Below are 27879 nucleotides of genomic sequence, written 5' to 3'. Positions count from 1 at the left end.
GTTATGAGAATACACAACTTCCTCGACTTATGATGGGGTTACATCTTGATAAACCCACTGTAAGTTGAAAATATTGTAAACTGAAAATGCATTTAATACACCTAACCTACCAAACATTATAGCTTACCCACCTTAAATGTGCTTGAAACACTTCCATGAGCCTACAGTTGGGCAAAATCATCTAACACAAAGCCTATTTTATAGTAAAGTTTTGAATATCTTATGCAATGCATTGCGCACTGTACTGAAAGTGAAAAACAGAATGATTGTGTGTCTTTTGGTTGTTTACTTTTGTGATTGTAGATGGCTGTCCGGGAGCTGCCATGGCCGCTGCCCAGCATCATGAGAGGACTGTACCACAAAGGATCAAAATGCAAAATTCAAAGTACATTTTTACTGAATGCGTATCTCTTTTACACCACTGTAAAGTCAAAAAAATCCTAAGTCGAACCATCGTAAGTCGGGGACTGTCTGCTAAGAAATTATTGGTTTTGTGATGACTTCGTTTCCTCATACTGGTAGCAGAGATTTTATTTTTGAAGTTCTGTGGGAGGGTCACTGCTGTCCTTATTATTTATTTATTTTTTTTGGCAGTCCGCGGGCCTCTCACTATTGTGGCCTCTCCCGTTGCAGAGCACAGGCTCCAGACACGCAGGCTCATCGGCCATGGCTCACGGGCCCAGCCGCTCCACGGCACGTGGGATCTTCCCGGACCGGGGCACGAACCCATGTCCCCTGCATCGGCAGGCGGACTCTCAACCACTGCGCCACCAGGGAAGCCCCTGTTCTTATTTTTAATCCTTGTACCTCTATCACCAATATGCTGGGTATGGTAGAGCTACCTAACTCTGTTAGGTTGTCCAGCATCTAAACTCCCCTTCCTATGTTTGTAAAATCATTAACCCTAATATTACAAAAGCAGAAAATTCCAGATGACAGTTTTCTTCACCCTCCCCCTGACCCCACTCCCCCATGCAAAACAGAACAGGCACATGATCAGGTCCGCTGGCTCCACCAAACACATTCACCCCAGATTTTGAATCCCAAGAAATCTCATGAAACAAGTACTATACAGAAAGCTGGATCTGGGGTTGGGGCAGTGTGAGCAGCTTCCAGAGGCAGTAGTGGCAGCGTCTGGGGTGTGGTGTCAGTGACGTTGGTAGTGCAAGATGTCGGGTCTAAAGTCACAGCCCAGGAGGCAGGAGTGATGTTCCCTGGACCAGTTCAGTGGCATTGTTCCTGGTTGATGAGGTTCTCAGCTAGGTTCTCAGCTTTCCCAGGGAAACTGTGAGCTACCTAATTGCCTTCAGAAACTCCTTTCCTGATGAAATTAGCCAGAGGTTTCTGTTGCTTACAACTGAGAATCCTGACTGATACACCAAGTCACGTGACATTTTATTACTTTCGGTCAAAGGCCACTGTAAGATTTACAGAGTAAACAATTACAGTGAGATCCTACCAGTAAGTCAGGGAGTCAGAGCGAGCAGCTGAACAAGATGTTACTGAGCATTTCTGAAATCATCTCTTAAAAGGCATGACAGGATGAATGTGTCACCACACTGTTTTAATAGTACAAAAAAATCAGTCATATTTTAGATACTATCAGGCTGAGAGATGCAGAACACTGGCCACCCCCTCAAAAGCATTCAGTTTCTTTCTCACATGCTCTAAGGTATCCTATTGCTCAAGAATTCCAATGACTCCCTCCAGAGACTTGAATTTTTACCTCCCTGCTTGATTATTCCCAAAGAAACTGTGATGCCATTCCATTAAGCTAGCTCAGTCAGTAGCATCACCTATACTAGCCTGATAGAAAATTCTTAAAAACACATATCCTCGGGGAAAAGACCAGGTAGGAAATGAAAAGTGTAATTTTTAAACTAGAAAAGAGCATTCATATACTTTATCTTTAACTAGAATTGATATTTCCCCTACAATCATCTAACTTCATTCACCTTGGATAATGCATTTTTGAATTTCCCCTAGTCACTATAACTAAATTGTATAGAAGTTCATATTAAATTTTCCTTTTGGCTTATTATCAGCAACGTTTACCACTGTACTTTAAAAAAAAACATATTTTCAATAAGACCCATGTGATCATGTGTAGAAATCACATGAAAAACAAAACTTGGGCACATGAAATTCTTACTAACAATAAGCAGCAGGATTCTGAGAAAAAGCAACGCACAAAAAAACTTTTTTTAGTATGATGGCAAGGGTTTGGGACAAAGGAACTTACAGGAAAAAGTCTGTGTTGCCACACACACTTTTTTTTTTTTTTTTTTTGCTATTTTTGCAATGTCCAAGGAGAATTCCTCGTCCTAAACCTAACTTTATATTCTATTTTCTATCTATTATCCTCCATAGGTCTCACGATCTTCTGATTATAAACTCCAATAGTCAACCACTGAAAAGATGGTAATTCCATGGATGTAGGTTTCAGTTCAAAAAATAAACAGTCAGAATAGAAAAATGTATTTTCGATCTCAAACAATAAAAGCAAATTTAAAACAGCAAAAATAATGTTTAAAAAAATCAGAATCAGAAGAATGTGAACCGTTTGTAAATTTTTCCAGTTCTGAATTCTGGTGGTTTTTTTAAGTATGTGATACATACGGGATTTTTGTCTCTCTCGGTATTTCAGAGAAGGATAGAGTGGTGAATCTAGTCATACAAAGGAAGCTTCTGTCTATAAGCCAGGATTCATATAGTTAGATCACTTGCACAAGGCCGTATAGTTTTATGCCACATTCATAAAAGATCTATTTCCTCTTCTACTCTCTAAAATCCTTATTAATTTTAGAGAGATCCTGAAAAATCAAGCAGGCTGCAACCTGCCTGACCTTCAGAAATAAGAACCTCTTTTAGGATATTTCGAACTAAGAGTGACTCACGGGGGAAAGTGGGTTGCTGTTAAACTGAGATCTTCTACGTTAGGGTTCCCCAGTTTTTTTGCTCAAAGAGAAGCCCCGCGATGGGCACAGGTCAGAGGGAGAGACTGTTACATGGTGGAAGAGGTCATCACCATCACTCTAGGTTGACCAACACCCTCTGGCCCTGGGAACCCCTGCAAACCTCAGAGAGGCCCTGTATGGAGGGAAGAGGCATTCCAGGGAAGACTCCAAAATATCCACCAGGAGATCCCAATTTCTAGGTAGGGGGCCTGATGATAAACGAATATGAGAAGGACACAGTCAATATGGAATGGGACACACAGTCCTACGGAGGGTTTAGAGGAATCACACACGAGAGGATGCCCACCGGTCAGAAAGTTCAACTGACAGGGACAGAGGATGCTTTAGAAAACCCAATAACCCTACAACTGTGGGTGAATTAAGCACCATAGGTCAGCGTAACCCCACAGTGAGCAGGCATCAGAAATGCTCATCACAAAGCATGTGGACACGTTCTCTCATTGTGCACTGAGCTAGGAGGGGGACAAGACTCACCGAGTCACTTTCTCCTTCATTGTTTCTGTATTGGGCACAGACGGATGAAAATGGTCCCACTGGTTTGGTTTGTCCGTTTCTGCTTGTGTACACAGCTCATTAACGGACAAAGTTAACATCTGCTTTTAGGATCAGATGTTTCTGGTATCAGACATGGCAGGCTGGTTGTCATCTGCAATGAGGAGTGGTCCTCTGGCCAGGACTTGCTATAGTTTCACGTCGACTTCCTGTTCCTCAGAGGAATCAGAAATGCCCCCCTCTTTCCCCAGGAGGCTGACCCTGGGCCACCTGACAGCTGGGCCCCTCTGCTACACCCCTCCTCAAGTACTGGTTAATTTTTAATGCCATTTAAAATGTTCTCCCACGTTTACTTAGCTCGGCAGTTTATAACAAACCTACCAAACAGGACAAACCAGTCTGGATTATATAACATGGAAATAAACCTGGGCGCTGACGAGGGAGCTGACAGCGGACCAGCTGCAACTATGGTGAAACCGGTTCAACCTCAGTACACCTGAAGGCAGCCTTTTCACGGCTCCCTCCCAGCACTTTATAGTTAAAATAAGGAGAAGACAAAAAACGTATCATATGTATCTCCACAAACACCGACCAGTAAGTCACTAAAGTGAATTAAAAGGGACACGAAAGTCAATATTTACACTTCATCTAGTTGTTTTTAATCTGGTGCACCTACTGAATAACTCATATTCGTACCTAACAATATTAACACACGCTAAAGGGGTTATCAGTAATTAATATCTTCTTCCCACACACATATGCTGCCAGTTTAAATGTGGGGAAAGTGCCAGAACTCAAGTTTCACCAGTGTTGTTCTATGACTCCAATAAACTTTTATAGTTTCATGCATGTACTTGTTTAAGAAATAGATGCATGCTATATCGACCACCCTCAGAGATGTTCAAGACGTACTAAATAGTGAAACTGGTAACATTGCCTATTGTATTAATTCTATAATACAAGAAACCGACAGAGAAGCCCCAAGAATATAATACTTAACATTTTAAAATAAAAAAGGAAAACACTGAACGGCTAGTTTTTCACATTAATCCTACATTGCTTCATGAATTACAGGATTACAATCACTTATACATTTTTTAAATTTTAAACAGGCTGATAGGAATCAACTGGAAAGAAAAACCTATGAAGAATCAAAGTTGGGAATTCCCTGGTGGTCCAGTGGTTAGGACTCCACACTCTCACTGCCAAGGGCCCAGGTTCGATCCCTGGTCGGGGAATTAAGATTCCACAAGTCATGTGGCATGGCCAAAAAAAAAAATTATATTAAAAAGAAAAAGAATCAAAGTTGTATTTACATAATTAGTTAAGAGTAGATGGTGACTGGGACTTCCCTGGTGGTCCAGTGGTTAAAAAACTCACAGTCTGGGGGCTTCCCTGGTGGCGCAGTGGTTGAGAGTTCGCCTGCCGATGCAGGGCACATGGGTTCGTGCGCCGGTCCGGGAAGATCCCACATGCCGTGGAGTGGCTGGGCCCGTGAGCCATGGCTCCTGAGCCTGCGCGTCCGGAGCCTGTGCTCCGCAATGGGAGAGGCCACAACAGTGAGAGGCCCGCATACCACACACACACAAAAAAAAACCTCACAGTCTAACCTTACATCTAAAGTAACTAGAGAAAGAAGAACAAAAAGAACCCCAAAGTTAGCAGAAGGAAAGAAATCATAAAGATCAGAGCAGAAATAAATGAAATAGAAGCGAAGAAAACAATAGCAAAGATCAATAAAACTAAAAGCTGATTCATTGAGAAGATAAACAAAATTGATAAACCTTTAGCCAGACTCATCAAGAAAAAACGAGAGAGGACTCAAATCACTAGAATTAGAAATGAAAAAGGAGAAATTACAAATGACACCACAGAAATGCAAAGGAAAATAAGAGACTACTACAAACAACTATATAACAATAAAATGGACAACTTAGAAGAAATGGACAAATTCTTGGAAAGGTACAACTTTCTAAGACTGAACCAGGAAGAATTAGAAAATATAAACAGACCAATCACAAGTAATGAAATTGAAACTGTAATTAAAAATCTTCCAACAAACAGAAGTCCAGGACCAGATGGCTTCACAGGTGAATTCTATCAAACATTGAGAGAAGAGCTAACACCTATCCTTCTCAAACTCTTCCAAAAAGATGCAGAGGGAGGAACATGCCCAAACTTGTTCTATGAGGCCACCATCACCCTGATACCAAAACCAAAGATACCACAACAAAAGAAAATTACAGACCAATATCAGTGATGAACATAGATGCAAAAATCCTCAACAGAATACTAGCAAACAGAATCCAACAACACATTAAAAAGATCATGCACCATGACCAAGTGGGATTTAACCCAGGGATGCAAGGATTCTTTAATATATGCAAATCAATCAATGTGATACATCATATTAACAAATTAAAGAATAAAAACCTAATAATTATCTCCATAGATGCAGAAAAAACTTTTGACAAAATTCAACACCCATTTATGATAAAAACTCTCCAGGAAGTGGGCACAGAGGGAACTTACCTCAACATAATAAAGGCCATATATGACAAACCCACAGCCAACATCATTCTCAATGGAGAAAAACTGAAAGCATTTCCTCTAAGATCAGGAACAAGGCAAGGATGCCCACAGTCACCCTACTATTCAACATAGTTTTGGAAGTCCTAGCCACAGCAATCACAGAAGAAAAAAAATAAAAGGAATCCAAACTGGAAAAGAAGAAGTAAAACCGTCACTGTTTGCAGATGACATGATACTATACACAGAGAATCCTAAAGATGCTACCAGAAAACTACTAGAGCTAATCAATGAATTTGGTAAAATTGCAGGATACAAAATTAATGCACAGAAATCTCTTGCATTCCTATACACTAACAACAAAAGATGAGAAAGAGAAATTAAGGAAACAATCCCATTTACCATCTCAAAAAAAAGAATAAAATACCTAGGAATAAATCTGCCTAAGGAGGCAAAAGACCTGTACTCTGAAAACTATAAAACACTGATGAAAGAAATCAAAGATGACACAAACGGAGAGATATACCACGTTCAAGGACGGGAAGAATCAATATTGTGAAAATGACTATACTACCCAAAGCAATCTACAGATTCAATGAAATCCCTATCAAATTACCAATGGCATTTTTCACAGAATTAGAACAAAAATTTTACAGTTTGTATGAAAACACAAAAGACCCCGAATAGCCAAAGCAATCTTGAGAAAGAAAAAAGATTTGGAGGAATCAGGCTCCCTGACTTCAGACTATACTACAAAGCTACAGTAATCAAGATAGTATGGTATTGGCACAAAAACAGAAATATAGACCAATGGTACAGGATAGAAAGCCCAGAGATAAACCCATGCACCTATGGTCAACTAATCTATGACAAAGGAGGCAAGAACACACAACGGAGAAAAGACAGTCTCTTGCATAAGTGGTGCTGGGAAAACTGGACAGCTACATGTAAAAGAATGAAATTAGAACACTCCCTAACACCATACACAAAAATAAACTCAAAATGGATTAAGGACCTAAACGTAAGACCCGACACTATAAAACTCTTAGAGAAAAACAGGAAAAACTCTCTTTGACATAAATCACAGCAAGATCTTTTTTGACCCACCTCCTAGAGTATTGAAAATAAAAACAAAAATAAACAAATGGGACGTAATGAAACTTAAAAGCTTTTGCACAGCAAAGGAAACCATAAACAAGATGAAAAGACAACCCTCAGAATGGGAGAAAATATTTTCAAACGAAGCAACGGACAAACGATTAATCTCCAAAATATACAAATAGCTCATGCAGCTCAATATCAAAAAAACAAACAACCCAATCCAAAAATGGGTGGAAGACCTAAATAGACATTTCTCCAGAGAAGACATACAGATGGCCAAGAGGCACATGAAAAGCCACTCAATATCACTAATTATTAGAGAAATGCAAATCAAAACTGCAATGAGGTATCACCTCACACTGGTCAGAATGGCCATCATCAAAAAATCTACAAACAGTAAATGCTGGAGAGGGTGTGGAGAAAAGGGAACCCTCTTGCACTGTTGCTGGGAATGTAAATTGATACAGCCACTATGGAGAACAGTATGGAGGTTCCTTAAAAAACTAAAAATAGAACTACCATATGACCCAGCAATCCCACTCCTGGGCATATACCCAGAGGAAACCATAACTCAAAAAGATACATGCGGGCTTCCCTGGTGGTGCAGTGGTTGGGAGTCCGCCTGCCGATGCAGGGGACACAGGTTCGTGCCCCAGTCTGGGAGGATCCTGCATGCCGCGGAGCGGCTGGGCCCGTGAGTCATGGCCGCTGGGCCTGCGCGTCCGGAGCCTGTGCTCCGCAGTGGGAGAGGCCGCAGCAGTGAGAGGCCCGCATACTGCAAAAAAAAAAAAAAAAAAAAGATACATGCACCCCAATGTTCACTGTAGCACTATTTACAATAGCCAGGACATGGAAGCAACCTAAGTGTCCATTGATGGATGAATGGGTAAAGAAGATGTGGTACATATATACAATGGAATATTACTCAGCCATAAAAAGGAGCAAAATTGGGTCATTTGTAGAGATGTGGATGGACCTAGAGTCTGTAATACAGAGTGATGTGAGCCAGAAAGAGAAAACCGAATATCATATATTAATGCATGTATGTGGAATCTAGAAAAATGGTACAGATGAACTTAGTCCCAGGGCAGGAATAGAGACATAGACATAAAGAACAGACATGTGGACATGGGGGGGGAAGGGGAGGGTGGGATGAATTAGAAGGTTAGGTTTGACATAAATACACTACCGTGTGTAAAATAGATAGCTAGTGGGAACCTGCAGTATAGCACAGGGAGCTCAGCTCAGGGCTCTGTGATGACCTAGAGGGGTGGGATGAGGTGAGGGGGCGTTTGGGAGGGAGGTCCAAGAGGGCGGGGACATATGTATACATATAGGTGATTCACTTTGTTGTACAGCAGAAACTAACACAACATTGTAAAGCAATTATACTCCAATTAAAAAAAAAAAAGACTCCACGTTCCCCATGCGGGGGGCCCAGGTTCGATCCCAGGTCAGGGAACTAGATCCCGCATGCTGCAACTAAAGATCCCTCGTGCCGCAACTAAGACCCGGCACAGCCAAATAAATAAATAAATATTTTTAAAAAACCAAAAAAGAGTAGATGGTGATTGTGTAAATATAAGAATCATATAGAACGCTGAAAAAATTACAAAGGAATCAGTGAAGTTCAACAAAAGCTGGCTGCAATTTAATAACTGTGGTCTAGACACTTAAAAGCATACATATTTATACACACACACATGACGGGCATATAAAATGTAAATATATATGCTCATTATAATATTTGTTAAAAATTTAGGCTCGGTTTAATGTACCAGCCCTTTCTTTTTTAGGTTCTCATTTTTTTTAAGTTTTAATAGCTACGATCAAATATGTTCTTTCCTGTTTTTGATACTCCATATTTGTGATTTTAAAATATCAGTCTTATGGCCCACTTTTGAAGAGATAAGGAAAAAAACAAAGCTCCAATCAGGGGAAAAAAAACCCTTTTCTGACAATCTTATTAAATGTACATGTAACATATTATTTCAAAATCTTTCGCAGGAGGAGTGAACGTTGCTGTCATCAGGGGGTATCTTTCCATTCCTGAGAGTAAGCATGAGACAGGAGGGCAAACAGGCCTAAACCATGCAACCTGCCGCACTGTGGCAGGAACCCACAGCTTCAACAGATACTAGATTCACCTCATTCCTTTGTCATCCCTACCTACCCTTTGCTGCAATAGGAAACAGGAAAAAAAAAAAAAATCAAAGTGCATGGTTTTTGAAAAAGCTCCCTGGTGATTTTTGTGTGTGTGTGTGTGGTACGCAGGCCCCTCACTGCTGTTGCCTCTCCTGCCGCGGAGCACAGGCTCCAGACGCGCAGGCCCAGCGGCCACGGCTCACAGGCCCAGCTGCTCCACGGCACGCGGGATCCTCCCGGACCGGGGCACGAACCCGCGCCCCCTGCATCGGCAGGCGGACTCCCAACCACTGCGCCACCAGGGAAGCCCCCTGGTGATTTTTATACTCTCCTGAGTATACTCCTGAGCATCTGTGTACTGCTCCCCAAAATGAGAACTCAAGATAGGCATTGTCTCATCTCACCCTTAAATGCACTGTATCCAAATACCTGAGAACCCCTGGTTTCAACTGACTACTCCCCTGACTAATTTTAGAGCCCAAAGTTGTGGTTGCAGCGAGACAGGTGTCAACACATCAACTGTGATACAGGCCCCCAAAAGACAACCTTGTAAAGACCATTTCTCTTCACCTCAGAACTGGGCCAGGCTGCCATCTTTATGATCTGAGCAACCACTGGGTAGGAGGTGACTCCACAGGTGCCCTAGTTTATCCTGTCTATCCTGTTCCCATCATTTGTGTTCACATGATAAGCTTGCAGAAGAGTTGCTCCAGCGAGGCTCACAGAAAGAGCTTCAGAGACAAAAACTAGGCAGAGCAAGAACTCAAACTCATCCCGGAGAGATTACCAAAAGCTTTTTGGGGAGACAAGTCCCAAGGTACTATTCTAAAAAAAACACACAAAAAGGTGGTGGAAAGAGAAGATCTGAAATTTCTGCAGAATTTGAACGGAGAAAACGAAAAATTTATTTTGTTCAGAGGGTAAGGGAAGTATCCTAAATAGCATCTTCTAAAAGGTTTCCCCTTCAAGAAGAAAATGTCAACACTTCACAGGCTCGAATCTCCACACTCCTCCCAGAAATTCCCATCGCTCACTTGGCAGGCGTCCAGATCAGCTGGCAAATATTCAAATATAGTTATTCCAAATATGTTAATGAGGCTAACAGGGTGCTCCCACCACGTAACCCCACCCTCCCTTTCTTTGTGTGAACCGAACCTGTGCAGGTTAAAACAGGTGTGCCAGACACTTGCTAAGTGAGATTACTGACTGTTAGCTAAGTGACTGCCAATTTAAAATAAGCATTTAGGGAGAATGGCTTTGCTCAAATGTATGTTGTCTTTTGAAAGGAATATTTCGATGTTCAACTCACTCCCACTCCAGTAATCCTCTATGGGTGTAAAAATATAAGCATCAATGATTTACATTCTTTCAGTGCCATGTTCAAAGTATCTTAAAGATTCCAAGGTACTTGACAAGTATTCTTTTAAAAAGAACTTCCCAGTGACATATGTTTCATTCTGCAAACGAAGCAATGGAATTAGTGGTTACACACTGGGAAAGATAATGATAACTGGAAATCACCGGGAGGTTTACTAATTTGTTAATTTATCAGTTAAGGCATTTATTCAACAATGTCTCTTTAGCCCAACATTAAGTATTTCCTTTGTGTACCCAAAGAAATCACAAAGCCTCATCTTTGGTTTGTATGTATTCTAAAAATCTCAAAATTTCCCCCACAAAATCAGACTACCTAAAAATTTTCATTCCTCTTTCTCCCTGCCTCCCCAAAAAAGCTTTAACTTGTTTCTTCATCCACACAGACATTCCACACATAGTCTGAATTTTAAAATAGGCCATGCAGCTTCACTGTCAGTAGAATAGAAACTGCCAGTTCCAAAAAAATCTCAGCATCGCCTGGTCCCTAAATTAGTCCCCAAATCACCAGACCTTATACAGGAAATCAAGATCCAGTATCTTAAGTTTAAAAATTAAAGGGAGGTTGGAAGGAAGGTATAAATGGGATTACCTACTTACCCAGGGTGACTCATGCTCATATGATCAAGATTAAACTGAGCACGGAATCTACCATCAGGAAAGAATTTTTCCTCAGGGGTAGAAAGGGGTGTGGGATTTGCAAATGGGCATTAAAGTAGGATCTTCTGTGTGGATCAGGTGAGCAAATTCCACTTAATTAACTTCCTACTATCAGTACAAGAAAGGAGCCAACACAGGTGAGCTGCATGCCTTCCCACAAGGTGCCAGTCTAAAGCCCCTTCAGATGTTTCCAATGCTTCAGAGATTAGATAGAGAAGCAAAAGAGATTGGGGTGGCACAACCATGTCAATACACTTAACATTACAGAACTGTGCACTTAAAAATGGGTAAGAGGGTAAATTTTATGTTATGTGGTTTTTTTTTTAAATAAAAATTTTAAAAAAGTGAGAGACTGGGGTGAACTTACCATATTGTCACTGCTCTGAGGGACAGCTAAAACGTTCTTAAAATGTCAAAGCATTTGAATTTTGGAGAGTACAACAACCCACTGAAGATGGGGATAGATGTGGCAGATTGGGAACGGCACTGGGCTGGGTGTCAGGAAGCTTGCATCCATGACTACCTCTGCCTGCTAAAACCAACTGGCCTTGAACTCAGGATATTTCCTTGGCCTCAATTCCCTAGGTCCTCATTTTCTCACTGAGAATAGGATCAGTAAGTTTTCCTCCTTTCACTACTTCAAGAAAAGTATTTCTTCTCCTTAAGTATTTCAATAAAAATCTCAAAGTTATGAAAAGTTATTCTGCTCTGGAAATACACGGTTTAGAAACAACAGATTCTCTTTGAAAAACAAACGTGAATGTTTTCAACATGAGAACCTTATCTGAAACATTAAAAATACTTCAATATCCATGTTCCAATATCCCTCAGTTAATAAGAACATGGGTTTGTCAACATATAACTATTTCTCCAGCTTGGGAATAAAAATCGCATTTGCTAAAATATTTAGTACGCATAAAACCTACCATAAAAGAGTATGTTTTAGCTGTTTAAGCATCACTGAAATCAGTAGGGAGATACTAAACTTTTAAATATATCTGAGTATTAAAAATTATATCTTAAAACATAGAAATAATTAAAGTACCAACATCCTATGAATTTTAAGTCAATCTATGCATTTTCTATTTAAATATAAGTAAATATAAAATCATTAGAAGTTTAAATATGTATATTCAGTTTAATGATGTCTTATTTAATTATGAAAGAGACATTTCCCTTTAGTAATTTATGCAAAGGGCAATACATCTGCTTACCTAATATTTTACAACTTCTGCTTAACTAACATTTTATAACTTTTTTCCCCTATATGTTAAAGCAAAACCAGAAATTTTAATGTTAAAATACTCCCACTGAAAACTGATAAGCTATATATTTTTTTATGCTGCACTTGGATGACTACTTAACATCGTGATTCTCCCCAGGAGCATTTACACTTGTTTACAGCAAATTTAAATATTCAGTGGAAACATCTATCACTGTGTTAAACAACATATGGGTTAGAATAAATTATAGAAAAAAATCTGAAAAAATAACTAGAACTATCAAGAGACTCCTAAGAAAAGAGGTCTACCAAGTATATGGTTTTAAAAATACAGGAAAGCAAGGCAATAAAGTCACCTGAAATAAAGTCACCATGAAAAGAGCAAGGCGTGAGACCAGAAGTCACAGGAGTCTAGACTTTCTTGATAGAAGCTGGTTCTGGGTCTCCACCACCAGCCAGCAACAGCCCTTCTATTCACTTCGGGAGCAAAGTGATCTACTAACTGAACGTACTTGAACTCTCGGTGCAGTGAGAGGGTGTGGTAGACACTTCGTATAACAATAGTGATACCGTATAATAACAATAATGCTACTCAACACTTACAAAGCAGATGGGAAGATTCTCTAAGATCTTGCAGGCAGACGGGCAGAGTATCTTCCTGAGTAAGGAAATGGAGGGAAAGGGAGAGAGAGTGAAGGATGGAGAAAAGGAAGTGGTCACAGTGGTGACCACTTTTCACAGTGGTGAAAAGTCGACAGTACAATCTGGGTTCCCAGCATGGAGAAATGAACACTTTGACACCGAGACGGTTAGGGTAAACTGAAAGACGCCCACTCTGATGAAGAGATGGTTAGAGCAGGGTAAGGAAGGAATTAACAAAAGCTGACGATAGCCGTCGTCATTTTATAAGTAACTCCCCCAATTCCTTTTATTTGGGGAGGAGGGTGTCAATCTCTTTCTGCAAGGTATAAATAGAATCATAAAGTTCCCCTAAGAAAATAATATGTGAAAAAGATGATAGCTTTCTAAAAACAGAGTGAACTCAGTAGGTAGTTGGAAATAAATTCTTTATTCCTGTGCTAGGATTAAATAACCATTCCCACCTGGGCCATTTCTTGGCCAATTTTCTAGGATAGAGTCTGTCTTATCTCTCTCTCTTGCTCTCGTTCTCTAAAATGGACTTTAAAATCAAAGTTTAGGTTCAAAGAAACAGATTAGAATATATCCATTACACACACAGGGAGAGAGAGAAAGAGAGACAGACAGACAGACAGAAATTTGAAAACAGAACTTCTTTAGTCATGTAGAACTATTTTGGTGCTCTTTTACAAACCAACCACATCTCAACTAACCAAAAATTAGGGCAAACTAGACACAAGGACAGTGGGGAAAAAATATCTGAAATTAGAACTATTCCAGGAAATCTGGACTGTATTTTAATAACAGGCTTTCAGATCCAATAACCAGAATAACCAGAACTTCTGGTGAGGAACTAATCCTCTTCATCTTTAAGCCATTCATAAAGCTCTCGATTCAGGAACACACGCTCTTTTTCAAATCGATACCTGCACAGTAGCTTCCTTGATTTCATCACATCTTTGAGCTTCTTGGCGATGGTTAGGCACTTTCTCATATTCTTACCTTTCTAAAAATTCCCTTTCACTTTTGTCATCCTCTAAATATGTCCCCTTTAGGGGAAACTTTGATCTGAATCACATATTTTTTAAAGGATCACAGCATATTTCCCTTATCTCACAGAAAAGAGGCTGAAGTTACTTTCTGAGTTTTGGTTCTTGCCTTCCTCTCCCACTCTCTATACACATTTACTTCTATTGGATTTTCTTCCTTTCCCCGTGTTTCCTCCATGTTAACTCAGCACTTATCCAAGTGTAAGGTAAGGACCACCTACATCAGAATCAGCAGGGATTTGAGAGTTAGAAAATGCAGTTTTCTGGACCTCTACCGAGATTTACTAAAAATTTCAGAAAGGGCAAAGGCTCCAGAATGTTCATTTCAGAAGTTACCCAGGTGATTGGTATGCACATTAAAGTTTGAGGTCCACTGCCCCAAACCCTTGATTCTTCCTTCACCAAAGGACACAGGGACTCTACCGAACTATTACATGAACAAGTGCCGTCAGAGCATCTGAGAAGAGAGAGCAGCGTGGCAGTTCTGTTCACCTTCCTTTTGAAATACAGATAGAGGAGGTAACAAAGTTTGGAGACCGAGCTGACTGTGAGACATCAGCACAAATGCAGACTCATCAGCCCTGCTCGTGGCTGCTGCCAATTACAGTAGCCAGACCTGCAAGAGGACTGATTACATGTAATTTATAAAAAGTAAACAAGCTGAGCAGCTTGTGAACAATGAATGGTGATATTCAAGCCAAGAGGTAATAAAAAGCATGAATAAATGACTCAGCATCCCCCTCCCCACCCAGACAACAATTGGTTGTACTCCAGCTAGGATTAGCATGGGAAAAAAAAAAAAAAGAGTATTTGGGGCAATGATTTAAATGATAACAGACCATTTACCACAGGAGAGAGATTTCTGTCTCTTGCAGAAACCCTTGTGACAGGGGTGCATGGCCCCAACCTCTGGGGTTCAAAAGCTCAGGCATCTAAATGACTTTTTCTCAACCTTATTGAAGCCAGAAAAGGAAATGCCTGCGTCCAAGGCTGCAACACAGTCCTGTACCTGAATTATGGCTTTTAAAGGAAACACAGGGAAATCAACCAAATGAATAATACAGCTGTAGGACCCAAGCTTTATGAAGGATTCCTCTACCTGAGGGTTTCACAACTTCTGCCCTATTGATATTTGGGGCTGGGTCATTCTTGGTTGCAAAGGCTGTCCTGTGCATTGCAGGATGTTTAGCAGCATCCCTGCCTCAACCCACCAGCTGCCAGTAGCACCCCCAGTGGCGACAACCAAAAAACATCCACAGACATTGTCAAATGTCCCTGGCGGGGGCAAAATCACCTTCCCACTTCCGCTAAAAACCACTGCTGTACACAGACACATCACGAAGAAATGTTCGTATGAGTAAACTAGCTCGAGGAACATATTTTTGACATCATAAAGGTCTCACGATTTTTGCTTTTAAATATACATATATATACGCCTCTTAAGTCTGTGATCCTACTTTTTAAAATATATTTTTCCGATACCAGGGACTACAATACACAATGTTAATATGGTTTCAGGGAGCTATTCAAGCCACGACAAACGTGCCACATAAGGAAATAACTAGTGGGCTCCTTGCCTTTCCGAGTCACAATCAATCAGCTGTCAACTTTATCGCCGGAGGATTCATGTCCACTTAACACGGCCAAGGTGTCCATCAGGTACAGGCCACCAAGTGCTAGAGCCCGTGAAACTTTTAGGAGCCCACAAAAAGTGTCTTAATATGAATTTCATTTAAAATGAGAATAGAAAATGAACATAATAAGGATCATAACTATCTAATAATAAATCCAGCTTGGAATATATTCAATTATCTGGACACAGTTGCAAACTATAATTTTTTTCTTTTTTTTTGTTAGAGGAAGGGAGCCCTTGAAGGCAAAAGTACTGGGGGCTCATGAAAAATCACAATGAGCCCCAGCATCAAAAGGGGGAACAAGAAATTAAACAAACAAGTGCAATCCGGTGCGACGGGCACTGTCCTGGGGGAATGGCCGAGCATCGAAGGGGAACAAAACAGATGGCCTTGGCCCGCTGGGTCTGCATGGGTGAGTGATAGTGGTGGCGGGAGTTCGAGGGAGGCTCCTGGGGTAGCCTGGGTGTGGAGGCAGCGAGAGGAGGGCCAGGAATCCCTGGAGGAGAGAAGTGCACAGGCCAAGGCCAGAGTGAGGGATCACAAAGCCAATTCGGGACCTGAAAGCTCAGTACAGCTGAAGCGGAGCGCGTGAGGGAGAAGGAGGTACATGCACGGGCCACATCACAGAGAGCCCTGCAAGCCAAGAGAAGGGGTTTGGGCATTCCTCAGAGCAAAGGAACCCTGCGGGACAGCCTCAAACTGGAGCCCGGGACTATCAGATCTGGGTTTCAGAAAGGCCATGCTGGCTGCCTTGATGAAGCTGGTTTGGAGGGACGCAAGGATGGAGACAGGGAGATGAACTAGCAATTGCAGAAATCTGGCAGAAAGGCAAAGGCAAAGGCAGCTTAGGCAACACAGAGGTCAAGAAGTCAAGAGATCTTTGGAAGGTAAAGCTGACAGGATTTTGGTCACTGGATGTGGAGAAGGAGAAGAGAACAAAGAAAATGCTCTGGCTTAAGCCACTGGGAAAGGGATGGTGGTGTGACTGACTGAGAGAGGGAACCTGCAAGAGGGGTTTCAGGAGAGGATGGTGAGCCCTGCTGTGGGTATGCAGACTCTCCGTTGCTGTGGGGATCTAAGCAGTTAGAGATCTACTAACCAGTTAGAGCCAAAGATGTGGAGTGACAAATGGGCTGAAATGGTGTCTTCAAATCATCAGCATATAATTCAGGGGCATTTCACTGGGCTTTATGATCCACAGATGAGCTTTAAAGGTTACGAAGTGTGCAAGGGGATAACTTTGTAAGTGTGTAAGTTTGTAAGAATTCTGTGGACACTACTATATATAAAATAGATAACCAGTAAGGACCTACTGTATAGCAGAGGGAACTATACTCAATATCTTGTAATAACCTACAATGGAAAAGAATCTGAAAAAGAATATATAACTGAATCACTCTGCTGTACACCTGAAACTAACAAAACTGTAAATCAACTAACAACCAGCATGATGTGATCACTGGCCAAACAGGGGGAAAAAAAAAAAAAGAATTCTATGGAAATGGAGAACATGGAGCTTTTATCAAATTTTCAAAAAAGTTCATACACTCCCAATGGATGAAGAACTACTAACAGTGTGGCATGGGAGTAGAGAGCATCCAGGGCTAGCCAGCACTAGAACGCTTAGGAACTCCAACACTTCCAGAAACCAGAGAGCCTCGTATCAGGAAGGCACAGGGAAGAACATATTTTGAGAAAATGGACTGGTTATCTCCAACGATGTAGTCAAGAGCTTCATGAAAAATAAAAACTAAAAAGTTCAGATCTAGCTCTGCTAGATTGGGCAACCATCTGGGATCTTAGTGGGAGCCGGGTTAGGTAAGGATGGTGCAAAAGGACCCGGGCTGTATTCCACTATGAGATGAGCAGCAGGTGAGGAAGGGCGGGGGGGGCGGGGCGCGGGCAGGTGGACACAACCCACCCAAGAGTCTGGCTGGAAAAGGGAGCAATAGAAAGAGTCTTGCTCCAGCCTCATCTTTGAAAACTGAATCCATCTTTTTTTTCTTTTTTTTTTTTTTTTTTGCGGTACGCGGACCTCTCACTGTTGTGGCCTCTCCCGTTGCGGAGTACAGGCTCCAGAAGCACAGGCTCAGCGGCCATGGCTCACGGGCCCAGCCGCTCCGCGGCATGTGGGATCTTCCCGGACTGGGACACGAACCCGCGTCCCCTGCATCGGCAGGCGGACTCTCAACCACTGCGCCACCAGGGAAGCCCTGAATCCATCTTTTTAAGGTCCTGGTGAAATCTCTCTTGCCACCTTCATGAAACCTTCCCGGAATCCCTGAATTCACCTCCCTCGGCTGAATTCTTCTAAAGCCTGGCCTCACACATCACTGATCACAACATAATTTGCAGTACTGAGTGCCTCCTATGCCCCTAGTAGCATATCGACTCCTGAAAGGTAGAGGCAGTGCCCTCTTGGGCCTCTTCTGAATTCTTTGCAATGCCTTGTTCTCAGCGGGCATCCCCTCAAGGACTGCAGGGTCTGACCTGAAAAGAGATCTGGCCCTGCCAGAACAGCTGGTTAACTTGTATGACCTCGGACAAATCAATTAAGTCTCTCGGAGGCTCTTTATTTTCATTCCCTGTAAAAAGAGGAGGTTGGACTCTCTACTAGGGAAGAAGGAGATAAGTATAATTGGGAAAGATATTCGATATAGCTATTGTTTTTGTAATGCACATCACAGAAAATAAAACTGGATTAAAAGCCATGGGAAACTCAAACAATACGTGATAGAGAAATGGGTTAGAAGAGGTTGAGAAACATTGAACTAGATGATTTATCGTTTTAGGTTTAAAACTCAACAAGTACTTGGTCATGCTACTCAAGAGATTGTGCCAGGTACCACTCTGTGCATTTCAGATGCAGAGAACAAATGCCATCTTTGTCCTCTGGAAATTAATAACCTATTACAAACACCAAAGAATGATAAATGAAGCCATAATTTTCTTTGTAAATAGATCACGTGTACACACTTTCTACTGTGTATACTGTGGGTCATTAGGAAAATCATCTAGAAAGATATGTTAAAACTAAAAATATACCAGGCATGCTTTTCCTGTTTTGACTCTTCCACTGCTAAATGAAGAGAAAGAGAAAAGAAGAGAAAGAAAAAAGAACTACAGCATCAGTTTAATTTTGTGCACTTTTCTTCAGAGATAAATGACCTAGATACCCTGTGAAGATTACTCAGAAGGCTTTGGTTTTATGTAACAGCACCACCAGGAACAAATTAACTGCCCAAATATTTCGCATTCTTCCTAGCTCAGTATTTCCTTTTACCTTTTTCCAACACTTCAAACATTTAAATCTGAAATTGTCTTGGAGAACTTGTAAAATCCAATCCTCCTACACAACTCTGGGGTCAATTATAACTTTGACAGAGGGTAGGGGCTTCAAATGATGCTTCCCTAACCCAGTGGGGTGAGCCTTCCTCACCAAGTTCTACGTAATGCCACTGGAATTCACAGCACTGGAGGTAGCATTTTACCAAGTGTTTCTCTTCCAAGTGACAAAGATGAAAGCACTTCTTTCCCGCAAATCAAGTGGTCATCCGTCCAATCAGAAGCACCTTCCTCTTGGCTACGATGCCCCTAGCCAAGGCACCGATGGGAATGTGTGATGGACTGGAGTTGACAGAGCACACCAGGTACCTAATTCTTTAACCAGGTAGTCATTTCAGGGAGGAGTCCTGCTAGTCAGAAAGTGGCCTGACAGCATTTCCCAATACAGTAGTAACTAAAAACTGCATTTCAGGAGAGAAAAACAATCTACCTGCTGGGTAGAACATTATGATTCCTAGTCTTGATTACTACATAACAGGACATAAATAACTCCCCCTTTTTTAGAGAAAAGGTGAAAGATTGTGTGTGTAAGGATTTTGACAGGAATACTTTGTGATGTTGGTAGTGAGGCTTTTACTACAGAGGAAGAAGCGGAAAACAAGGGGAAGAGGGTAGGGATTCCTGGGGGAAAGAGTGCTTTTTACCTCTCTCCCACTTAAAAAAGTTAGCAGATAAAATTTTATAGCAACTGGCTAACCGATGTATTAAATACAATAAATATTTAATACAAAATATCAATTACAAAATATTAAATACAATAAAAATGACAAAAATAGATTGAGTTCTCAATCCCCTGATGCTACTGTCCTGCATATTTTATTTCATAAAAGCTTCTTAACTAAAATTATATTTACGTGCTTATTTCACATAAAACTGCTAAATATTTCTAGGCAATAATGACAAATATTCAATTCAACCAAGCAACACGAAGTCAGTTACAAACCCTTACTGTTAATTAACATTTTTTCCCCTCTTCAGACTAGAGGATGAAAAGTAAAATGAAATTTTAATGTTTTCTTTTCCCATGTGTGACATTCTTAAAGAAGAACCATATGTAAAACTTTTCAAAAAAAATTAAACGACACGAGTTAAAACAAAGAAAAATAAATAAAAAAGGGAAAAGAAAAACAATGAGCAGGATAGTTAAAGCAAAGTTTAGTATTTTTCTTCCTTTAAAAAAAAAAATGACCTAAGATTTCTACATTGAAGAGAAATGTTTGGACTCTTGGTATATTGTTTTTAATTCATGGAACAATGTAGCCATTTGTTTTTTTCCTTTTAGGACATTGCTGTTGTTGTTGTTGTTTTTTGAACACATGGGGAATTACCTAGGCCAAGTATGAATACAAAGAAAAAAGCTGGGAGAAAAAAAACACCACCATACGAAAAACTTGTGGTAAATGTGGCATTCTTTCCAGTGCATAAAAGTAAAAGAAAACTCAGTTTAGAAATATGATAAAAATTTCTGAAACACACAGAAAGGAAAGAACAGTTAAATAGTAGGAAAAAAAAATTAAGATCACTCACATTTCCCCTTCCAGAAGCTCTATTTCTTTGCGACTTACATCTTCACATGCAGTTTGCATATAGCAGCTCTGCTAAAAACAACCACATGGAAAATTTTTGTTCCAGATAACACTGCAGGACAGGGCTTGGCAGCTACAAGCTGTAATCAGAATGCTTCAAGGGCTAATGTAACCCAGATAACGACCAAGCATGCATTTCGGTGCAGAGTCTTAACTATTTTTTTTTTAATAAAGCAGGCTGTGGGAGGGTTAAAAGCTTCTGGGTTCTACTTTATACACATTCAGCAATGAGCATTTTTCTCTTCAGTTAGGGAGCATTTTGCTCCTACGAATAAAAGAATTGCTTAAAATATAAAAGATTCTTTTCCAGTTAAGGCATTCTTGTAGGATTTGAGGTGCTCACACAGACAAGCCTGGAATGGTCAAAGCTTCCAAGTTCCTAAGATGACTTTTCCCAGTAATTCCACAGGCCTGCATCGCCATCTCCAATTCATTAAGGCTCCCCCAGCCACTGAGTTGGCAAATGAAGAGGTTACATATTTAAGGACCATGGAAATCCATGGTACAATGAGCCACTTTCGCCCAGGAGTAATCTAAGGAAGAAAAGAATGCTGATTTTATTTGTTCCTGTAGCTGAAGAGGGGGAGCAGACAGGGACCTGGGTCTTGGTAAGTTTCCTGTACTTAGTCGACTAAGATAAAGAGTCACAGAAGTGCTGTGACTTCAATCCAAGTTCAAGTGGCAAATTCAGATGGAACTCTAACTTGGGGGAAATGAGCCACCATGTTAATGCAAGGAATGTGAAATGGGAGAAACCCTTCCATCAACAGTCAGGAGGGGTTTAATGTGATCCAATGGTGTTATTCTCTTTCCTCCAGCACTGGCTGGCACTCACACAGCTGGGCTAAGATGGCTTCCAAAGTCCAAAATAAGACGCTAGCCCAAGGCAGCCCCTGCCCTCCTGCTGGAACTCAGAAGCAAATGAATCAAAGGCTCTTTTATTCTCCCTCCTACCAGAACATGCTCCCTCTCTGTTGTCAACTAAATGCTTGCCAGAATGAATTATTTAGTTCCAAACAGACATAAAGAAATCTTAAATAACACATGTCCCTTGGAATTTTAATAAGTTCAGGTGACCGGACAAGTGGGGTTGTTTGGTTTGTTGTCTAGCCTGGGACAGAAAATTCACTTGTGGTCAGGATCCCATCAAGAGCATTAGGTCATGGCAGAAACTGAAACTTCTCAAACTGCAAGTTACAGCTGACATCCAAATTCCATGCATGAAACGGAGCTGTTCTGTTCTTTTCTCGAGGGGATGTCTGAACTCAACACAAAGTCCCCGTTCTTCCTTGAAAACCAAGCTTCCCTTCTGATTTTTGCTATTTCTGCCAGAAGCACCTGGATTCTTCCAAGAATAGAGCCTGAAATTCACCTGTGAAGTCTTCCCTGGCTGCCCCCATCCCCCTCCCCATTGCTAACTGATGGTCTTTCTTAGTAGAAACAATGTTCCTGCCTTATTGGAAAAGGTAAAAAGAAAACATTCGAAATTTGAATGGAATGTTCACTAATGGGAGAATTGCAGGAAAAAATTTCCTTGAACAGAATAATTATGCTCCTTCAGTCACTGTAAGCAAAAGCTTCAGAATCTGTTGACTACTGGCAATTCCCAGTAGCAGAATCTGCTACTGGGAATTGCCAAAAAAGGGCAGGAAAAGCTTCCAAACATCCCAGTCCTCTCTTTGTTGTAGTGACACTATGGAACAGGGACTTAGCCCAGCTCCTGGGTTGTCCTTGAACAAAGGAGATGCTGTTATTTTGCCTTCCCCATGCCTCTCTCCTCTATGTAAGATGTCAGGTGCCCACCCAGAGGAAGATGCTATTTCTGTTTCTAAGTCCATTCCCAGAACCACAAGTTCAGACAAAAAACATCCTATAAACTGACAGCTGAAGAGCAGAGCCCAAACTGGGTGCAGATTACACACCCAAGAACTGGCTGAGGTTTTGCTCCCCAGATGGCTGGCAGCTGGCAGGCCACCTTGCCCTGGTCCAGAAGCAGGTTCTCCTGCTGAGATTGCACACCGGCCCAAGGCAGACATCTGGGCCATGGAGGAGCCCAAACTTGGTGTCTTGGCTTGAGGCAGGCCATAGGGAAGCTCCCCCACTGCAGAGATAGGGGGACAGCCAGCTGGCTTGAAATAATCCTTTGTTTTCAAGACTTACCTTTTATCTCAGCTAAAATTTCAAATCCTGATGAAAAGTCTACCATTATTTCAAATGGCTGATTTGTCTTTAAACAGCCCTTTAAACATCTGAGCGCTGCCTATGAGTGCATACTACCAACAGTCTACTTGGTTTCTATAACCCTAGTGACATTGATCTGTATGTGATTCTACTCAGGTCCTTAACAGAGTGAAAAATCAGCTGTTTAATATATAACACAGGATGAAAACAGCAACACAGTAGTAGCAAAACTGAGAGAAAGCAGAAAAATCTTCACCTCCATATTAAGTGGACTTCTAAAAATTCTCAGAGGACGGAACACATACAAGAGGTTCTTACCCTTTTGCAAATAGATATAGAAAAAATTAAAAAGAGGCAAAAAGGCTGGAGAATCCACTCACTAGTCTTTGTCTTAACTGTCTTTTATGCCACTTCCACTCTCTTTAGGAAATTCAAGAAAAGCTTCCATATCTGAGGAACATACTAATATAAAAAAACAATGCTGTTGACTATAAAACAGCAAACATAAAATGGAGTTGTAAATGGAATGCATGGGGGCCGTAACTTGAGATGACTTTGGAGATAAAACTAAAACAATTTTTTTGTCACTTAAAAGCCCTGATGGATCATCTTAATCAATGCTTGGACTACCCTATAAATACTGTAAACAGCGAGACAACTGTCCAAGTTCTCTGGCCAAATGTTCCCCAACAAAATCAATGTTCAAACTCCCTGAAGTCTCATTTAACAATTACAGTACCAGGCATCCAAGATATCTTATCCAGTGAATCCGTTCATTCAAAAGCATTATCAAGCAACATTTTGCCTACTGGGTGGCCAACAATGTTTCCTTTCATCCAGAAAATAAAGATTTTACATGAAACCAAACCAGCACAGGAGACGCATGTATATATGCCAATGTCTTTGAGGGGCAAAGCTGCTTTAGCCAAAACTATCTGAATTGGATACCAAGCCAAAGAGCAATCATGTGGGAATGTTAAAATCTGGGCAACCGACTTGACGGTGCAAATATAAGACAAGACTCATTTTAACTTATAAGTCTCCAGTCACCCTCTTGGACCCCTCAATTCTGGTGGCCACCCTGCCCACTTTCTTCCTGGGCTGTCTCTATGTACTTCACTAGTGTGGAAAGAAAACCCCAGTGCCCAGCCAGGCAAAGAAAACCCCGCCTCCCTCTGCTGTTAGGCATATTCTCCTCTCAGCTGACAACAAGTTAGGGAGCCCATTGTCTCCCTAAAGTATTCTTACGGTTTCAGTCTACATGAAGCTTGTTCCTCAAAACATCTATGAAATACCCATAGTGATCCACTTGGGCACACAATCAGAAACCATGTGGCATTGCTAGCTACCTTTTGTGCACACATGCTTGTCTTGTGTTTCTTCAGCACTGCACCTCTGATCCGCAGCCCGCCCCTTCCTTGCCTGCTCAACCAATATCCACAGACTCATAGAAAGTTACAACTTGAAAGGCTGTTTACAGATGACCCGCCTGAGTGCCACTTGAAATGAACTAGATGACTCATTAACCTTTTAAAGGCCAGTCAGGCAGGCAGATCTGGGTTCAAACCCTGCCTCTGGCACACTCTGGTTATATAGACTGTGTTCTCATCTGTTAGACAGATAATACGCGCCTCATAAAACTGTTGTAATGATCAAATGAAATAATAAATTTTTTAAAATTCAGATTTTCCATTTTCTTGGTCCTTGTTAAGACATAATCTTGGGGGCTGATTTTCTTCCTGGTTTGTATTACATTAAATTGCAAGCCCAAGAGGCAAGGCTTTTTTCCTATTGTATTTTTTAAATCTTATGGTCCCTAGTCCAGTGCAGGGCATCTTTTGAGAGAGCCATAAACCAATCATGTGAAAGAAAGCATTAAACCTCTATTACCACTACCTATTTCAGCTAATGTAGTGTTCTTCAGTTCCCCCAAGGACCCAATCATTTCCTAAACAGCGCCTTCTCAAAACAACTACATCTCTCTATCAATCCACTCCCTCTTCCCACACACATACAGCCTTCTCTTCAGAACTCAGAGCTGAAAACAACACTGCCTCTCCCCAATTTTTGGATTAAAGTCAGCATATTTACCAGAATATTCAGGCAAAGTGGGATAGGTGGAGATACAGGATTTGGAAGGATTCAAAAAATCTCTGGAGAACTTTCTTAGGATTTGTGGCATCAAATCCTTAAATAAGAATTACTTGCCTATAACAAATTCTGGCAGAAAGTAAACCAGAAACTCACCGGTGAGTTGTCGGTGAAGTTAAATATTGCACTTCACTCCCGTTCTACGCAAGCAAACAGTGACTAATAGGATTACCTCGAGCTCTCACTCTGGATGTACATACCCTTCCACAAGAAACAGGTTCCATTATTAGTGTCGGCCCCCTGGTAGTAAATTTATATTTAAGGGGGCATACATTTTGTTTTCGAGACATACTTTACTAGAAAAATATTTGCGTCATGTGCCAGGGCGAAGGTGTCATTTCTTTCTTTTGCAGGGGGCAGCAACAAAAGAGCCAATGGGGGAGAAGGGGATAAGATCGCAGACACCCTCCCCCCCGAAGAGGACACAGATTTCCACCTAAGCAAGGTTGGTTCTTTCAAGGAATATCTTCCTTAACAGCTAAAACAGTTTAACACATAATCAGCAGAAGCAACTCGGGTGGCCTGGGAAAGTACCGTAACACACAGAAATCCTGACTGGCCCCAGCTGTCCTCTCCTGCGGGGTTTGACAGCGTGTCGACGGCGCCCGAACACCAGCCACCAGGCTCCCCCCAGTGCCCTCCTTTCGCAGCAAACTGCCAAGGCTCTCGGGCCAAACTCCAAGGTCCCTCGCTTCAAAACCGCGAAAATGTGAACCGTGCTAAGCAAACGGTAGGGCGCGTAATAACTTTTTTTCTTTCCCGTGTGCGCGGACTGGAGATGCTCGGCTCTAAGGCCAACTTCCCAGGTCCCCCGCCCGCTTCCGGCAACCACCCCGAGGGGAAGGCGGGAGGGAGCGCGGACCAAATAGAGGGCTGATGAGTTCCAACACCTCCGTGGTTTTCCCACTGCGGGAAATTTACTACACAGCAGTCCCTAAGGATTCCCTGCAGGTATAACGAAAGGAGAATGCTCTCCCCCTCGCCCCTGCTAAAAGGAACAATAAAAACATGCAGCCGGCGCTCAGCTGGCCATGCCCGGCCCTCCTACGGGCCGATGTCTGGAATCTGGAGGAAGAAAAGGTGCCCGGCCAAGAGGAGGCCCGGGCGTGAGTGTCCAGCCTGGGTCCCCAGCCTGCCGGGGAAAGGGCCCACGGGAAAAGGATGGGGACCAAGGGGAAGCAGCAGTCCGCGCACGAGCCGCCCGGGAAAGGGAACGGCGGCCGAGCTCTACTTACATAACGCTTCAACTTTTTCTCCGGGGGTGACTTGCGGAGCCATCCGGAGCAGACCACTTCGCCGCCGCTCATGGTGCGCGCCCCTCCGGCTCCGGGCCGGGCGCGCTCCCGACACCGCCGACGCCGGACAGCCGCGCAGCGGCGGGGACCTAGCTCTCCGGCGGCGCACCCCGGGCGGACGGGCTCCGCGGCGCGCCGGCTCTCGGCCTCCGAGCTTCTTCCCCGCAAGCAGGTCCGCGGACTTGAGTAGAAGCGGGCCGCGCCGCCGAGGCCGATACCTCGGGGCAGGGTCCGCGGCCGGGCCGAGGGCGCCCCGGCCTCCCTTCAGTGCGCCCGCCCAGCCGCCAGGCGCGCCGTCCCGCCGCCTGCCTTCTTCGCGCTCGGGCTCAACGGGACTCTGCCCCGGCGCGGAGCCCAAGCCTCGGCCCCCTGCGCTCCGCCCCCTCGGGACGGGACCTCCCAGAGCGCTCTCTAGACAGACACGACGCTGCACGCGCGCACACCCACACTCACACACACACACACACAATGCCCCTGCGCGGTGCCCACTCCGGCTCGCCCGCTCTCGGTTTCGGTGCGCCCTGCGCGATCCCCTCCTGCCCTCTCCTCGCGGGAGGGTGGGTCACTTTCCCGCGGCGCCCGGGCAGCCGGGAGGAAAGGGGAAGCCGCGAGGGTCCCGTGGACAGCGGGCGCAGGGCTGGTCCAGGGCCACGGAGGGAGCCGCCGGCTCGGCGTCGCTGGGCAGGGCAGAGGTCCCGCCGGAGGGTGGGTCCGCGCTCGCCGCCGCCGCGGGAGAGAGAGGGCGGAGGGCGGCGAAGGAACGAGGCTCTCGGCTGCTCGGCTGCGGGGACCGAGCCCACCGTCCAGTCCCCTCGCGCTCCTCCCGCGCCGCCTCCCCCACCCCCGGGCGCGCGGCAGGTTCTGAGCAGCCCGACCCCCGGCCCCGATCCCTCCCTCTCCCGGCCTCCCGGCTCCCTCTTCCTTTCCTCCTCCCCTTCCCACGTTCGGGCCGGCTGCGGTTTCTGCCCAGACTTTCTCTAACTCCGCCGGAGCGCTTCCAGCCAAAACAAGGGCCAGGGAGGAGGAGACGCACGGAGGGAGGGAGCGAGAGAGGGAGGGAGCGGGAGTCCCGAGAGGCACCCTGGGATCTGTAGTTCGGGAAGCTGGAGAGGGGTCCTCGGCCGCCCGGCGAAGGCGGCGAGGCCTCGGCGAGGGCGGCGCCGCCGGGGCTCGGGCTCCGGGCGGAGAGAGGAACCTTCGAATGTTCAAGTCTGGAGATTGCCATCTTGGCTCAGCCGATTGTTAGTTCGGAGTTAGTACTGTACACGAGATCAGGAGTTGGGGGGGGGAGGGGCTGGGGGGTTTGTACTTGACAGCGCTCAAAGCAAAACAGCCCGGAGGGAGACCGCGCGCCCTGGAGAGTCCGCGACCCCCGGATCCCTGCCCGCGGGTCTGAAGGGCAGGGACCAGGAGGGCGAGGACCCGGGGGAACGCGCTAAGGCGACCAGCCTGGGGCGGAGGGCAGAGGGGGACCCTTCCGGGCTGGTGTGAGCTGGTC

At 43.4% G+C, this 27879-nt stretch overlaps 1 protein-coding gene across 2 annotated transcripts in view; it reads right to left on the bottom strand.

Moving 5' to 3' along the window:
* Nucleotides 1-27185, bottom strand: part of GAB1 (GRB2 associated binding protein 1) — a 124994-nt gene extending 97809 nt beyond the window's left edge. The window contains exon 1 of one of the 2 annotated variants that reach the window (XM_081235020.1): nt 26322-27185. In XM_081235020.1, coding sequence (XP_081091146.1) covers nt 26322-26393 — 72 coding nt within the window. In that variant the 5' untranslated portion in view covers nt 26394-27185. The remainder of the gene's footprint in view (nt 1-26321) is intronic. The other variant, XM_081235021.1, reaches the window with a different exon arrangement.
* Between the last annotated feature and the right edge of the window lie 694 nt (nt 27186-27879).

The sequence above is a fragment of the Mesoplodon bidens genome (assembly GCF_964165515.1).
Source record: "Mesoplodon bidens genome assembly, chromosome: 1".
Lineage (NCBI taxonomy): Eukaryota > Metazoa > Chordata > Mammalia > Artiodactyla > Ziphiidae > Mesoplodon > Mesoplodon bidens.
This window is presented reverse-complemented; position numbering and strand designations above follow the sequence as displayed.